Genomic DNA, 14,267 nt, shown 5'->3' with positions numbered 1-14,267 from the left:
GCGTGGCAAATGCTTAGCCTCTGGCCCTCGGTCTTTGTCTGAGAAGCTGGCATGACAACAATGCTGCCCTTGCTGGACAGTAATGGGAATTCAACGAGACAAGGCAGAGATTATAGGTTGGGCCTGGCATATAACAAGTACTCAGTGAAAGCTATTTTCCCTTTTAAACCTTCTCCTTTCTAAACTATCGCCAAAGTCTCAGGGGCTCCGTACTCTCACCCAAGTCCAGCATCCTCCTCCTCACAAGGTCTCTCGGGCTCTCGGGTATCCTTTTTGCACCCCCAGGACACAGTGCCCGGGCCTCCTGCTGGCTCACCTCTCCCAGCCCCGCCCCAGGTCCACCCTGTGCTCCTCCCTCAGGCCCTGTCTCTTCTTCCCGTCATCCCCAAAATGCGCCTTTGCCTCTAAACGTTCTCCTCACTGTGCTAAATCTCCAACTGGCCACCCTCGTCCAGGGCTGCTGCCTGGGCCCCATGGCCCTTCTGAGGGAACCCTTGCCCCTCCCATTTGTCACCACCTAGCACTGTACTAGGTGCTGTTAGGATGTAGAAAAGGATAAGGTAAGGTTTCACCCCTCAAAACAAAAAATATCAGAAAAGGATGCAAGTACCTAAAACAAGGTATAATGGGGCAAATATCACAGTCAAGAGTTGTGAGAGCTCTGGAGGGAGTGGGACAGTGAGGACCAGTGGCCACGAGCTCTGGCTCTGAGATCAGAAAGACTCGCCCGGTCTCATGCCCTCACGCCTGACGGTCTCTGTGTAGCCTGCGGTGCGGCCTGGTGCGCACTTACTGGTCTGTTCCCTGCAGCTCCCTCCCCACTAGACCACAAGGCTTGTGACACACAGCCTGTTGGCAGGGGCAGAATAAACACACCAGACGAATGACAATGACCGGATTAATGAAATCCCAGCTCCATCACTTCAGAGCGTACACACATAACCCAGCTGTTCCCCTCTCAGAACCTCAGTTTCTTCATTTGTAAAATGGGAGATGAGAGTAACTACGGGGCCTGGAACTTGCTAAATGTTCAGTAACATTTAGCCATTATTATTTAGCCACTGACATTATTACTTAGCCATGGAGCCAGCACCGATGGGCACATAACATGCGGGACAGTCCTCGAGTACCTTCTGACCCTTGGCTCAGAATCACCTCCTCCTCAGTGTCCCTGTCTGGATCAGTTTGTTTCACTGTCTCAGCTGGAGGCTTCATGCTGCAGCAGGACGCGTGTGTCTGCTCTGCCAGTCTGCAAGAGCTTCCCGAGGGGAGCGAGGGCTACCTGCTCTATGGCCGGGCCTGCCATCCCCGCTGGCTGTGGAAGCGACAGTGTGCTGGGTTTAAGGGCATGGTCTCTGGAGCTAGCCAGCTGGGGCTCAACTCCTGCTTCTGCCACTTACTACCTGTGTGGTCTGGGGTAAAATAAGTGACTCCTCCTTCCCGAGTCTCAGTTTCCTTTCATGTAAAATTGGAGAAATGAAGCATACCTCCCTCACAGATTATTGGGACTATTCTGAGATGCAATGCTTATGACATTTTCTGACACAGGGCCTGGCGGCTGTGCTTATTATAATTATGGGAGGGTTAACTGCAGTGAGAAAGGCAGCCCTTTGGTTCACAGATAAGGCCTATGTGTGTTTGGGGTGGGGTGGCAGAGGGACGTGGTGCTGACAAGCGTGGAGGAAGTTCAGGCAGCCTTCTAGACCAGGTCTGTGCACAGTGACACCAGGGCAGTACCTGGCATCAAGTCAGTCTGCTGGGGTTTCAGAACTGTGCTGACAGGCACACAAAGTGGCAGTATTCACAGTCAGGCTGCAGGACAGACAGTGGCAGCTCCAGCCCCAGGGCTGGGATTCAGGAACAGAAGACCAGACCGGACTTAAGCACTTCCCCGGGGCACTCCACAGGACCGTGTTCAGACCCCTGGTACCACTCAGCAGGGAGACCTGTTTCAGGCTTTGATGTGGGTGCCTGTCTCCTCCCTGGGAGAAGGTCCTGGCTGGAGTCAGACTCTGTAGCACTGTTTCCTAACCAGGTGACGACATCAGAATCAACTAGGGGGCTTTAAAAAAATACATATTCTGGGTTCTCACTCCTAGAGGTCCTGATATAGCAGGTCTGGGGTAGGACACAGGTATCAGATTTTTATTTTTTAATTAAAAACAAATAGTTCATTTTATTGACATTTAAAAATGATGAAAGTAACATAGCATGGTTGTGAAAATTATTAATAGAAACACAGACTTGTAACAAGTGAGGTAGGTACCTCCCCTGCCCCAGCTCCAGCCCCAGCTGAGAGAGGAAGCTACTGCTGGTTCCACATTCAGCCTTCCCAAGTGACTCCAGGCTGAGCCCTCCACTGAGAACTGCCAGGTTCTGGGCAGACAGTCAAGACAGGGACCTGGGCCCAGTGAATGAGCCAGAGACTCAGATATTGAGACTATGTCTGCAGTTCCTTTGAGAGGAGCCCTTGGTTTGGGGAAAGAGTCCACTGCTGGTGGCTAGAGCCGGGGCAGTAGGTCACAGCAGGCCTGCCCATAAAGAGAACTTGATGTTGACTTTCAGTGCTTTAGTGCTTCTTAAACATTTTCTCTCTTGAGCCAGAATTATCTTAGAACCTGGGGAGGGGTGGAGGCCTGAACTGGGAATCCAATGGTTCTGTGGGGAGAGAGGGTGGGAATGGGAAGCAGGGCCAGCCCATCAACTCTGGTGGCAGCAAGTGCAATGTGAACAAAGGTTGACTTGAGGCTGGGTCCACCTCCCTCTCCTGCCCCCACTGCACTAGGTGACCAGCTGACCAGCTGCAGGAGCATTTTGGTAAAAAGCTAGTCTGTTCCCACAGGGCCTGTTTCTGACTAGCTATTAGAAAACACATTGCTCATTACCTGTCTCATTTCCTTAGGGCTCATCTCCCCAATTAGACAGTAAATTCCTCACAAAGACGAGTGTGTCTGACTAAGGTTCGCGCCTGCTCAGCAGATCCCACCGCAGACTGACGGGAGGAGGCTGTGCACCTGGGTCCTCTCAGAGCCAGGGTGCAGGAAAAGGCTTTTTTTCTTTTTTCCTTTTTAAAACAATTTCTTTTCTCTTAGGGAAAAGCTTTGTATCTTTGTTTTTAACAAAGGACATTGAAGAAAAGGCAAAAAGCTTGAGAATAGTTCCTCATAGCCATCCAAAAAACAAGTAAAACACAGAAGTTATCTAAGAAAATAGTTTCTAACCCAATTTTTCCTGGGTCTTTACTAATCACAGGAATAAAATAAACATTCCAATAAATTATCAGGATAGTAAGTAAATAATAACCACCATATGAAAGTAATTTAATAAAATGGTTTTCTCTATAGCTACCCTCATGAATTACTGTACAATTTTCAGTCACTTAAGCATGATTTGCTTTAAACCAGATCATGTCAGAAAATTTCTCTGAAACAAGGTGAGCACTCTTCCACTAGAAAAAGCAGGTTAGTCTTAGGAACTGGTTGCCAGGGAAAGGACTGAGGGGACAAAGACCTGCTGGGCCGTGACTGTTCCGTCTCTGGCTGCGCACACAGAGAGCGCTGAGAAGCAAGGAGAACTGTCGAAGGACAAACTGGGCCCCGCCCTCAGAAGCCAGCAGGCTGGAAGAGGTTCCAGATCCAGGCGAGAAGCCCAGGCAGCTGACCTGCAGCTGGCGGGGGGTGTGGGGGGTTTGGGGGTTATTCCTCCAGCTTTAAAGTAGGAAGAGTTTCAGGATAGATGCCTGCGTGGTCTACACTGGGATCACCTGGAGGGAGACTTAAACAATGCTGGTTCTCAAGTACCACATCACCCAAATTCTGATTTAATTGATCTGGCGTGGGGTCAGAACCCTTTTAAAAGCTCTCCAGGTGATTCCAGCCAGGGCTGGGCAGCAAGGCAGTACACCGGGGGTTCCCAGTTTGGCTGAACATTGGAATCACTTGGGGTCATTTAAACATTCCCATGCACACTGCATCCCAGACCCGTGAAATCTCTGAGGGGCAGGACACAGGCCCTTTAAAACTCCTCAAATGACTCCAATTGTAGATAAGTTTGGGGACCACCAATATAGATAAGAGAAATGACAGACTACTCTGTGATCAATAACAGCAGAAGACAAGAAGGCCTCCTAGTTACATCTAGATTTTTCTGTTTCTTAAAATCTTGCTCTAATTAGGTATTAAGTCTTTCTAACACAGTAGTTAGCAATTTTAATGAATGAATTTAAAGAATGCTGCAGTCTCTTTGATTTACCTGAACAGGACTCCGGGAAGCCCATGGATTTGGAAGTCCTCATTAGGAAGTACATTCTACCGGGGGGTGATGTTCTCATTCTGCAGTGTCCTTAGTACCAGAGCCAGAAGGCTGCTGGCACTGTGCTATGCAAACTTTCAGCAGCTCATTGAGAACAAGGCCCTGCCCTGCTTTACAGAGATAAAGGGACTGAAGAGCTCTGTGACCTGCTAATGTCAGTGTCAGCGCTGAACAGGCTCCAGTGACAGGTCATCAGGCCTCATGGTGGTGAATACTCCCCACCGTCCAGTGGGCGCTAAAGTTCAGACTCTGAACAGTCATCTTTAGGGTTTCAGTGCATTTTGAGGTGGTGCTGGATTTTGTCCCAAACCAGGACAAGCTTGTTTTCTGTGCAGCTCAGGCCAGGGGTGCAGACCCTCAGTGCTGATCCACTCTCCCACTCTCCCCTAATGGGGTTCTGCCCCTTCCTCCTTTCTAGTGGGCCTCCAAGGGGATAGAGAGGGGTGCTGGGGCCACCCAGCCACCTAGTCCCCACGCTGAGAGTCTGTACGGCCTCAGAGAAGAAGCTTTCTCTCCAAACACGCTCCCAGGACCAGTCACCTAACAAATGCTCTCATCTATCTGGTTATTTATAATCAGCTTTTTGACTCTTCATGTTTCTTTTAATTTAAAAGGATGCAGTGGCAGGGTGACATCTGAAAGCTGAATAGGGCAATGGGATGGTCAAATGACATTAGAACCACTGTGATGTACAAAAATGGCAACTTCACATGGTTCAGCCTGAATAGTGTATCACATAATAATGATATGATGAATAGTACATAATTTTAAAGAAACCTGAACCATGGCATTCCAAAGTTAGAAGACGCAGTGATTACTCTCTGATTCCCACTTGTCCCCACAACCATCAGCTTACCCTGTTGGCCTCCACGTGGTGCAGCCTGAAGGCCTCTCCCGTGCTCTCGTTCACCATGTCGAACTGGTGCCGATAAGCCACACAGATGAGGTTGTCACTCTCTTCGGTTGGCCCATCCACTAAGGTCATCACCGCAGGAGAGTCGGACAGACAGATCTCCTGTGCAGTTGATGAGGGTGCAGGAGACTGGTTAGCACAGAGCAGCCAGCCTCATGTCAACCCACCCCGCTTCAGAAAAGGCCCCCTCCCCACAGGTTCCTGCAGAGCCCCACACTGCAGGGAGGGAACGGGCACGAGAAGAGGTGCCAGGGGTCACATCAGACTCCTCTCTCCCATAACCTGTCCTCAAGACTTATTTAGGCCTTTGTTCACTGGAAAGGGTAGAGGCCAGGAAACAATTTTACAAAACTGATTCAATGGTATGGTCCACTGTAGCCTTCACATTGTCAGGTCCTGTCCTGGGACTTAGTAATAGTACTAACAATTGCTAACTAACCTTGTTGAGCACTTAACACATACCAGGCACGGTTCTCACTGAATCCTCGTAACAACCTCATGAAGTAGGTATGGCTGTTGTTCTATCCGAGGAAACTGAGGCTCAAGGTCAAGTGACTTGCCTACAGTCACAAAGTTTATATACGGTAGAGCCAAGATTTGCACTCAGAAAATCTGATTTCAGAGCTCATACTACATAACTGGATATGCTACATGTAAATATATTCATTAAAATTGTTAATCCCTATATGAAGAAGGCTACCACCTAATTAGAGCACGATTTTTTACTTGCATTAACTTAACTGGCATGCTGCTCTGTCCCCTTAAGTTGAATATTAGCAGAAATGGATATGCATAATCCAGGAAAGAGGCTTTGACTGGAGGCAAAAGTAGTTTCTCAGCTCACCAACAGAAAAATTCCATCTTAGTGGCTGATGTTTGACATATCCCGCACCTTAACACACAAGTCTGTTAGGAGGGGGCCTCGCTCACAAGACCCCCCCAATCTACCTGCAGCCCCTGCTGACCGAGGCAAGCAGGGCAGTGCTGCCCCACCACTTCCTCCCACCTCGCCAGCCACCGAAGTCACCATCACCTCTTGCCACGATCCTGCCCTGGCCTCTCAGCAGCCTCCTATCTCCACCCTTGGCCCCTGCACTCTCCCTCTGCCTGGTAGCCAGAGCAGTCTTTTCAAAACATGGTACTTTTCTGCTTCAAATCTTCCAGTGGTTTCCCATCTCACTCAGAGTCAAAGCCAAAGTCCTTGCAATGGCCTCTGGGCTCAAGAGAATCTGGTCTCACTTTTCTCTGACCTTCCTGATAGCACCTTCTTGGGGCTTCAAGGACCTTGCCTGGCAACTCCTGCCTGGAATGTCCTTTCCCCAGACACCCTCATCACTCCCTCCCGTACTTTCTGGGTCTCTGCTCAAAGGTAATCGTTCAGAGAGGGCCTCCCAGAACATCCCTTCTACAACATACCTCCCAACTCCCTGTTACATTACCCTCTGTTCCCTGGCCCTACTTTATTTTTATTCTCAGTACTTTCTGCCAACCATCATAGATTTATCTGCTGATTTCTGTTATCCTTCAACCACAAAGCAATCTCCACGGGAAGAATTTGTTTTGTTCACTGCTGTGTCCATACCTAGAACAGCAACTACAGGTGTTCATTGGAATGAATGAGCTTTTGCCTTAGTTTTCTGGGGGAAAGCAGGGTCCTGGAAGGGAAGGTGTCCCTAGTTGGTTACTGAATGGTGGGACAATCTCAGTGGATGACAAACTCTGGGTGGAAGGAGAGAGTCTGCCTCATGACACCTTGGCTGGGAGATAAGTGATTTGAAGAGAAAACCTACCCTGATATACTGGAATTCTTCAACAGGTGACTCCGACACGGGAGACAACAACGAGATGCTGGTTCCTCCACTCGGCTTGTTGTGTTTCCTTGTGATCAGAAGCAGTTTATTCCGAATCGCGACCACAACCCTCAGCTCTCTGCTGTGGTGAGTGTTAATCGCATACAGGTGGCAGCCTAGGACGAGAAAGCAATGATGCTCCACATGTGACAAGCGAGTTGGGAAGCCCCTCTCCTTGACACTTGGGCAAGTTTCCAGGGGGAAATTAAGCATAATGTAGAGAATGACTAAGAATGTTTCTGCCACCAGGCAAAATGGAGACTTGACATAAAAATTACGTTGAGTCACAGGAAAATGATGAATGTCATCTTCCCTATATTCTAGAGGTTGTGGACTTAGCTTCATATCTACTACATGATGTGAATTAAAGTAAAGGGTGATCAGAGCTCCAGGAACCAAAGTCTAAATATTTCTTTACTCACAGATTTGTCCACCTCCAAAACCTGTTATAGAAGGTCTAGAATTTCTTCTAGTCCTCAACATGTTTATCTATCTTTCAAGCTCCTTACAGAAACTGTGATGCTATCTTTGTGATGTTTCCAAGCAAAAAACAAACCAATAAGATCAAATTCCTACTCATTTTTATTTTCAGTAAAACCTGGGCAGTCCGAGAAAAAAATTAATTGAATGGAATCCAGCAACATAGGAAGACTCAAGTCACCTTTTGTTTTCTCCAGCTTGTTTTCTCTGCAGTCAGATCTGCCCTTCCCAGCCTGTTTCCCCTCCAGGCCCTTTTGCAGAGCACTCAACCTGAAGACAAAGAGGCGAGCATCTTTTCCTGGTGACATAAACAAGGAGGAGGGGATTAAATGGAAAAGTAAAATGACTGGAGGAGTTCCAAGGGCAGACTGTTTAGGAAACTAGGGTTGGCTGTGTTCCGGAATTTGGGAGACACCTATACCACTTTACCACTTTTACCTAACAATGCAATTACGGATACATCTGTATACCGCTGCGCCCCGGCCCGTTGCCACTGGTCCCCTCCCCAGAGAACAAAGGGGCCACCAAGGGACCCCCGAGCACTGGGCATCAGGAAAAGAAAAAGAAACAGCTGGCATGGGCTACTGAGTCAGACACGGTGATCCACGGTGTGGGCCGCAGAAGGCGCCTTTCCTTCTTCTAGAGCATGCCACCTGGCAGGGGTACCACCTTTGTCTGCTCTGAGAACCAGAAGGTCCAGAGTCTCCAGCACATGCATCTGCTTCACTGGCAGTGTTCTGTCAAACACGGGCACTGACGGAAGGTCATCTGGAAAAGGAAACCTGGTTACCTATGGTTGCAACCCAGCCCACGCTTTCTAGAACCTGCGAAACATGCCTGTGGGTAGTTTTGGACCCCAGTTCTCTTAGGCAAGGAAGGAAGTCAGCTTCCAGAGCTTTCATAAGGCCTACACAATAAGTCCAAGCACCATTCTCCCCCTAGCTCGGGGAGAAGTACTGCTATTTCCTTCCCAAAGGCTTTCCGAGCTCTATATAGGGGGCACAGCAGCAGAGGCATGAAAACTGTATTCTCCTCAGTGTTCATCAAAGAAAGAGCAACATCGATCAATACCAATTTTTATTGGGGGTTGTAGCAAAGGACTGAACACCAAGTTAGAAAAAAAGAAAGAATAAGAGCAGCCATTTCTCTCTTTTCTTATTTTTATCAATATTTGAAATTGCCTCATATGTTAGGTCATATTGCATATTTCTCAAGAAAGCAAAATTAAAATTTTCTTTTATATTTAAAATAAATATAGACACACCCTATCCTAACATGACTTGTGTCTGTATCATTATATTTTGACCAAAAGTTTTCAATATTTCACCGTATAGGAATATGAAATTTCCGTTTCAGACAAAAATAACTAAAAAGAAGTATCAATTAAATTGCCTAAATAGCAGGAAAAAACTAATTTAAGTGGAAATGCTCAGGAAGATTTTAGGTAAATGGATGATCAAAGATACTGCAGGTACACAGAGGATTTGTTTTTGAGGTTACTTACTGAGATCTCAAATTGCTAACAATTACTTTGCTCCTGGGGGACCCTAAGACATAAGGGCCTAAAAGGATTATTAGGGCTGTTCCATAAGCAGAAAGGTGTGTTCTGAGCTTGATGTAGAATCAGGGCAAGGCAGAGATATCTGGGATGGTGTAGACATTCGAGGCAGGAGAAGCGGTTAGCTCACCCTTCATCGCGTTTAGTCTTCTAGTGCTCTGCTGTGGGGTTGGTTTTGTGTATTTATAATTTAGGTGCAAGGGGCCCCGAGGATCTTGCCTCCAGCAAGGATCTTCCAGAAATCTAACTGTAGTTGGGAGTTCATCCTCCCTGGATGGTGCCCAGGACAGAGCAGAGCTTTTACCATCAGGATTAACCACTGCTCTCCAGCGGGGAGGGATCTCCTGCTCCTGTAGGCCTTATAGGGCCTTCATTTGTCAGAGCACAGAGATTGCTAAGCTCATATTAGATGTAGGATTTGTCTCTTGTTCCTCTTAATTATGTGGGCAAATGTAAATTTTATGACAGCTCATCAACCACTTTTCTTCCTCCTCTACCCCAGAGCTTCATAAAGAGGAATTCATTCTCAGTGTCTCTGTACCTCTGCTGGGGCAGACTTAATTTTCAAAACATGGGATGAGCACTCTAATACCCGTCATCATATTTGGCTAAATAACTACTATTACTTCCTTTTGTAGGATAACAGCAGTAGCTGCAATGACAGATGACACACACTAAGGGCTCACTACATGCCAGACCATAATGCTTAGCATTTCACGTGTTACTTAATTTAAATGTCCCAATGACCCTATTAGGTAGGAACTTGTAATATTCCCATTTAACAAGTGAGGAACCTGAGGCACAGGGGTGTTAGTAACTTGTCTGAGGCCACACCTCAAGCATGTGGAGCCCAAGTCTGTGCAAAGGACAAAGCCGTGCTCTACATCAGTGGTATAGCCTAAAAGCAGCATTGCATCCCCGCGGATGGGTGATGCGACCACGGAAGCAGTAGCACTGTAAGGCATTAATAAATGACAGAAGCCCTTCATTTTACCTTGAAAACACAGGTATACTGTGTAGCTGCCAAGCTGTGTACAGAGTAAATTAGCATTTATTCTCCATAAATCCTTTTCAGGTGGCTGAATAGGTTTAGATACAGCACAAGAAGAAAGAGGTGGCAAGGACATGAGAGTGACATGCGGCTTTAATGATAGTTTGATAAATTTTTCCTTCTTGTAATCTATTTATGTATGAAGAAACAATCTTTTAGAACTGGCTTTTCTATTACTGCAAAACCCAAACACATGGTGATAGCATATGTAATCACTATTTAGTCTTCTTTCAAAGAAGGTTTTACTAACTTAGAATACAAAAGGTCTTGATTTTTAATAATGACTTTGAAAGGAGTAGACTCTCAAGGGGTAAGTCTAATAAAATTAAGCAAAGGCTAATGGGCTGGAGTGGAATTCAGCCTGGAACAAAATGGACAGATTCACTCATGGAAACAATTCATAATAGGATTAAGTGTAGAAAAGAAAAAGGTAAACAAAGAAATAAAAAGAGACTTATGGCTTAAAAGCACAACAAGGAATACAAAGAAAGCCTTAAGAGTTATTCTCCTTTTCAGCAAAAACAAACAGGGAGCATCACTGTAATCAGGACACAAAAAAATAATCTGAGTAATAAATCTAAGCTGGTGGTGGGTGTACACAGCTACATTCATGGAAGATGACTTCCTTCAAATTTGGAAGAGAATTTCTTGGCAAATCACAATAATCCTTATATCTCACGCCTCCATTAAATTTTGGACCCATAAAGATAAAAATTTCAGAAAGGGACTTGGTAAGCTTGGCTTAGATTTTACATTAAAAAAATAGAAGCAACTCAAATGGAATTTTTTTGCTTTTGGGCAAGCTTACAAATAGTTACTATGAAACATGCTTTCTCTTTCCTAAAAAGGCAAATGGGAAGGATTTAATATTTTCTTAATCACAATATTTTTCATAATTATTTTCCCAGGACTGTATTTTTGGAAGTCTGTGTTAAGGTAAAGACAAAAACATTGGTAGAATTTAATTTAATTTTAATATACTGTACTTGGTTTAGTGGAAAGAGCACTGGACTAGAATCACATCTGGGTTCTAGTTCCAGATGTGCAGCTAGCCAGCTGTGTGATCTTGGGCAAGTCTCATCATTTCTTCAAGCCTCAGTTTCTTCATCTATAAAACCAGCAGCCTCTAAGGTCTGTTTTATTATTTTTTTTTTAAAAATAAATTCATTTCTTTGGTTGCACTTCTGGTAAAATCTAAGGATTTTGTTACTTTTCAGCAAGTTCAGAGGGACACAGTAAAGATAATAGCTGCTGTTTAGTAAGTTATCACTGTGAGCCAGATGCTACATAAACATTTAAGACAGGTAACTATATTTAATCCCTATAATCCCCTCTTTGTAGTTATGGTCATCATCCCCACTGTATTTCACCATTTTTCATTGTCATAAACTATTTTTTGGCCTCTTAAAAAAATTACCTTCAGGCCGGGCGTGGTGGCTCACGCCTGTAATCCTAGCACTCTGGGAGGCCGAGGCGGGTGGATCGCTCGAGGTCAGGAGTTTGAGACCAGCCTGAGCAAGAGTGAGACCCCGTCTCTACTAAAAATAGAAAGAAATTATATGGACAACTAAAATATATATATACAAAAAATGAGCCGGGCATGGTGGCACATGCCTGTAGTCCCAGCTACTCGGGAGGCTGAGGCAGTAGGATCGCTTAAGCCCAGGAGTTTGAGGTTGCTGTGAGCTAGACTGACGCCATGGCACTCACTCTAGCCCGGGCAACAGAGTGAGACTCTGTCTCAAAAAAAAAAAAAAAAATTACCTTCACTTTAGAGAAAGCCAAGGCTCAGAGAGGTTGAGTTTTCTTCAAGATCACACAGAGTTTCTAGTTGTTTTGTAGTTTTGACAATTAAGTATTTAATTTAAATTCTGAATTTATGAACTTTAAATTATCTGCCTTTTATTAAGTTAGTTATAGGTACAATGACATCATGGGCACACAATTAAAACATATAAAGAAAATAACAGATAAGGTCAGAAACAGATCCATTATAAAGCATGGCTCACTTCTCTAGTCACAATATAGAAGGACCCTAGCACAGGCCCTGGCACACAGCAGGCACTTAGTAAATGCTCTGAGGAAGGGTCTGAGGGAGGGAGGAAAGGTTGTGCTGAAGGGTGGGAGGATGCTGCAGTTTTGGGCCATTATTGTCATTCTCAAAGTGGTGGCTTTAGGATGCTCATAAAATGTCACTATGGTAACCAGAGAGTGGGCAGCTGCTTCTGTGCAGTCCGAGGATGTGCCCTTTGAAGACACTGTCTCTGTGCCTATGGCTCCCTCTGAAGCCCCAGGAGATGACCTGCTACCAGTTGTTTGCTCCTTTGTCACTCATTAGGAGTACAGAACAATATAAGGGGCCTCCTGCTGGAAAGGACCACACAGTCCTTAAGTGCAACGCCAGATGGGGAGTTGCACTTCCTCTACAGCATCCTCACCAAGGGCACGGCCAGTGGTGGCTGATCTGTGCTGACAGAGAACTGACTACCTCCCCAGGCAGCCCCAGCTACTTGGCTGTCAGAAAGTGTGATTTTATATTGAGCTGAAATCTGTCTCCCTGTCAAAATCTTTTTGTTTCTATATCCATCAAAAATGGGTTATCTAAGATTCTTATTGTTTGTTTTGGATACCAAGTACTTTTTGAATCAGAAAACTTTTTTTTTTTTTTCTTTTAAGACTCCAAGAGAGAGCATGTTCCTGAGATAGTAGCTCTAAATAATGTATCCTTGTTGATTTAAAGTAAAATGCTAGAACCATGGTAAGTATTGTTGGAGAAGGAGATAAAAGATTGTTTTTGCAGGTCTTTTGATATCCACAGACTAATCAGAGATTTCAGGAAGAGACGAACCTATGGACCACCCTCTAGCATGCTTGGTTCAGAATATATTTCTTCTGCTTGCCCTGAAAACAAGGGTTTAATTTTGTAAGGAAATGAAACTTTGCTAACCTCTCTGCAGACCACACATGTATGGTCCAAAGGGAGTCGATTGGCAATTACTCATCTTAGAAGTACTACATGTTACATAAAAGAGACATTTGTAGGAGCAGCTACTCACTAACCATCCACTAGCAAGACGCCAGCATCAGTGGAAACCAGCAAGGCCTGGCCCCAGGGATCTGCACACACAGCTTCGTGAGGGAAATTACTGCAGAAACACTGGGGCTCCCAAGGCTGCGAGGCAATACAAGCATCGGAAAATAAGTGCACCAGAAAAAATACACTGCGGCCCATCAAATGGAAATGTACAGTACCACACCTGAAGCAGAAACACAGATACCCCCGTGGGAGCAGAGTGACTCCAAACCCTGGGGTCTGGATTCAGTTATCTTTCTTAAGAAGAAAAGTCTCCTTTCAAATACATTTGCAATAGAAAAAGAGTGAATTCACATGTTTCTGGCACCACAACCTATCTCTATTATAATGTTCCTCAGGGGTAATTGAAGTATTGGTAATGTTTTTTAAGCAAACATTTTTCTTTAACACCTGAGAGTTGAGCTGAATGGTGCCTATTTTTTAGAGAATTTACATTATTAGTTCATCGTGAAAGGAAGTCCCACATAATTCTATTAAAAAGTTAGATTCCTGTGTTGCTGATTCAGCAAATTATTAAACCATATATAATGCATTAAGAGGTTGATATTGCCTTAACATGAAAATGCTTATCGACCCACACACAACTACAAAATCTTAAAGAAAATATAACATCTGTTTCTAGAATGGCAAGAGATGCCAACAAAACTGCTCAGGTTCCCCCATGTGACATATTGACACCACGTGAACTCTCCCTTGAGTCTTGGTTTCCTTTTCATTTCAGGCATAAAGAATGAATGAGCTCTCCCTCACAGCGGCCTCACAGCTGTGTGTGGCTATGCGGAGTCAGCAGGCATTGTTTGCTGGGATCTTAGTCACACCAGAATTGTGGACATTTTCCACAGGATCATTAACTTCCTTCCAAAGTACCTGGCTTAGCCTTAAAGGACAAAGGAAATTTGGAGAGATTCCTGGGGATACACTGACATCTTACACCTTCACTTTTACTCTCAATCAGACATAACGGCCTGATGTGTCCCACCAGGGTTTGCAGAGGAGTCTGTGTGTGCGTG

The 14,267-nt window shown here is 45.2% G+C and overlaps 1 protein-coding gene across 4 annotated transcripts in view; it reads right to left on the bottom strand.

Annotated features, from left to right (window-relative positions):
• GARNL3 (GTPase activating Rap/RanGAP domain like 3) overlaps window positions 1-14,267 on the bottom strand; it is a 134,667-nt gene that overhangs the window by 20,183 nt on the left and 100,217 nt on the right. For all 4 annotated transcript variants that reach the window (XR_011233936.1, XM_069474681.1, XM_069474683.1 and 1 more), the window contains 5 exons: window positions 13,224-13,335; window positions 8,224-8,322; window positions 7,736-7,852; window positions 7,015-7,190; window positions 5,168-5,326 (listed from right to left, as the gene is read on the bottom strand). Coding sequence is in view for 3 of the 4 variants with exons in the window: in XM_069474681.1 (XP_069330782.1) it covers window positions 5,168-5,326; window positions 7,015-7,190; window positions 7,736-7,852; window positions 8,224-8,322; window positions 13,224-13,335 (663 nt within the window). In the remaining variant the exon portion in view is untranslated. The remainder of the gene's footprint in view (window positions 1-5,167; window positions 5,327-7,014; window positions 7,191-7,735; window positions 7,853-8,223; window positions 8,323-13,223; window positions 13,336-14,267) is intronic.

This window comes from Eulemur rufifrons, chromosome 7 (genome assembly GCF_041146395.1).
Source record: "Eulemur rufifrons isolate Redbay chromosome 7, OSU_ERuf_1, whole genome shotgun sequence".
NCBI lineage: Eukaryota > Metazoa > Chordata > Mammalia > Primates > Lemuridae > Eulemur > Eulemur rufifrons.
Note: the sequence above shows the minus strand (reverse complement) of the source record. Positions and strands in the feature narration are given on the sequence as shown.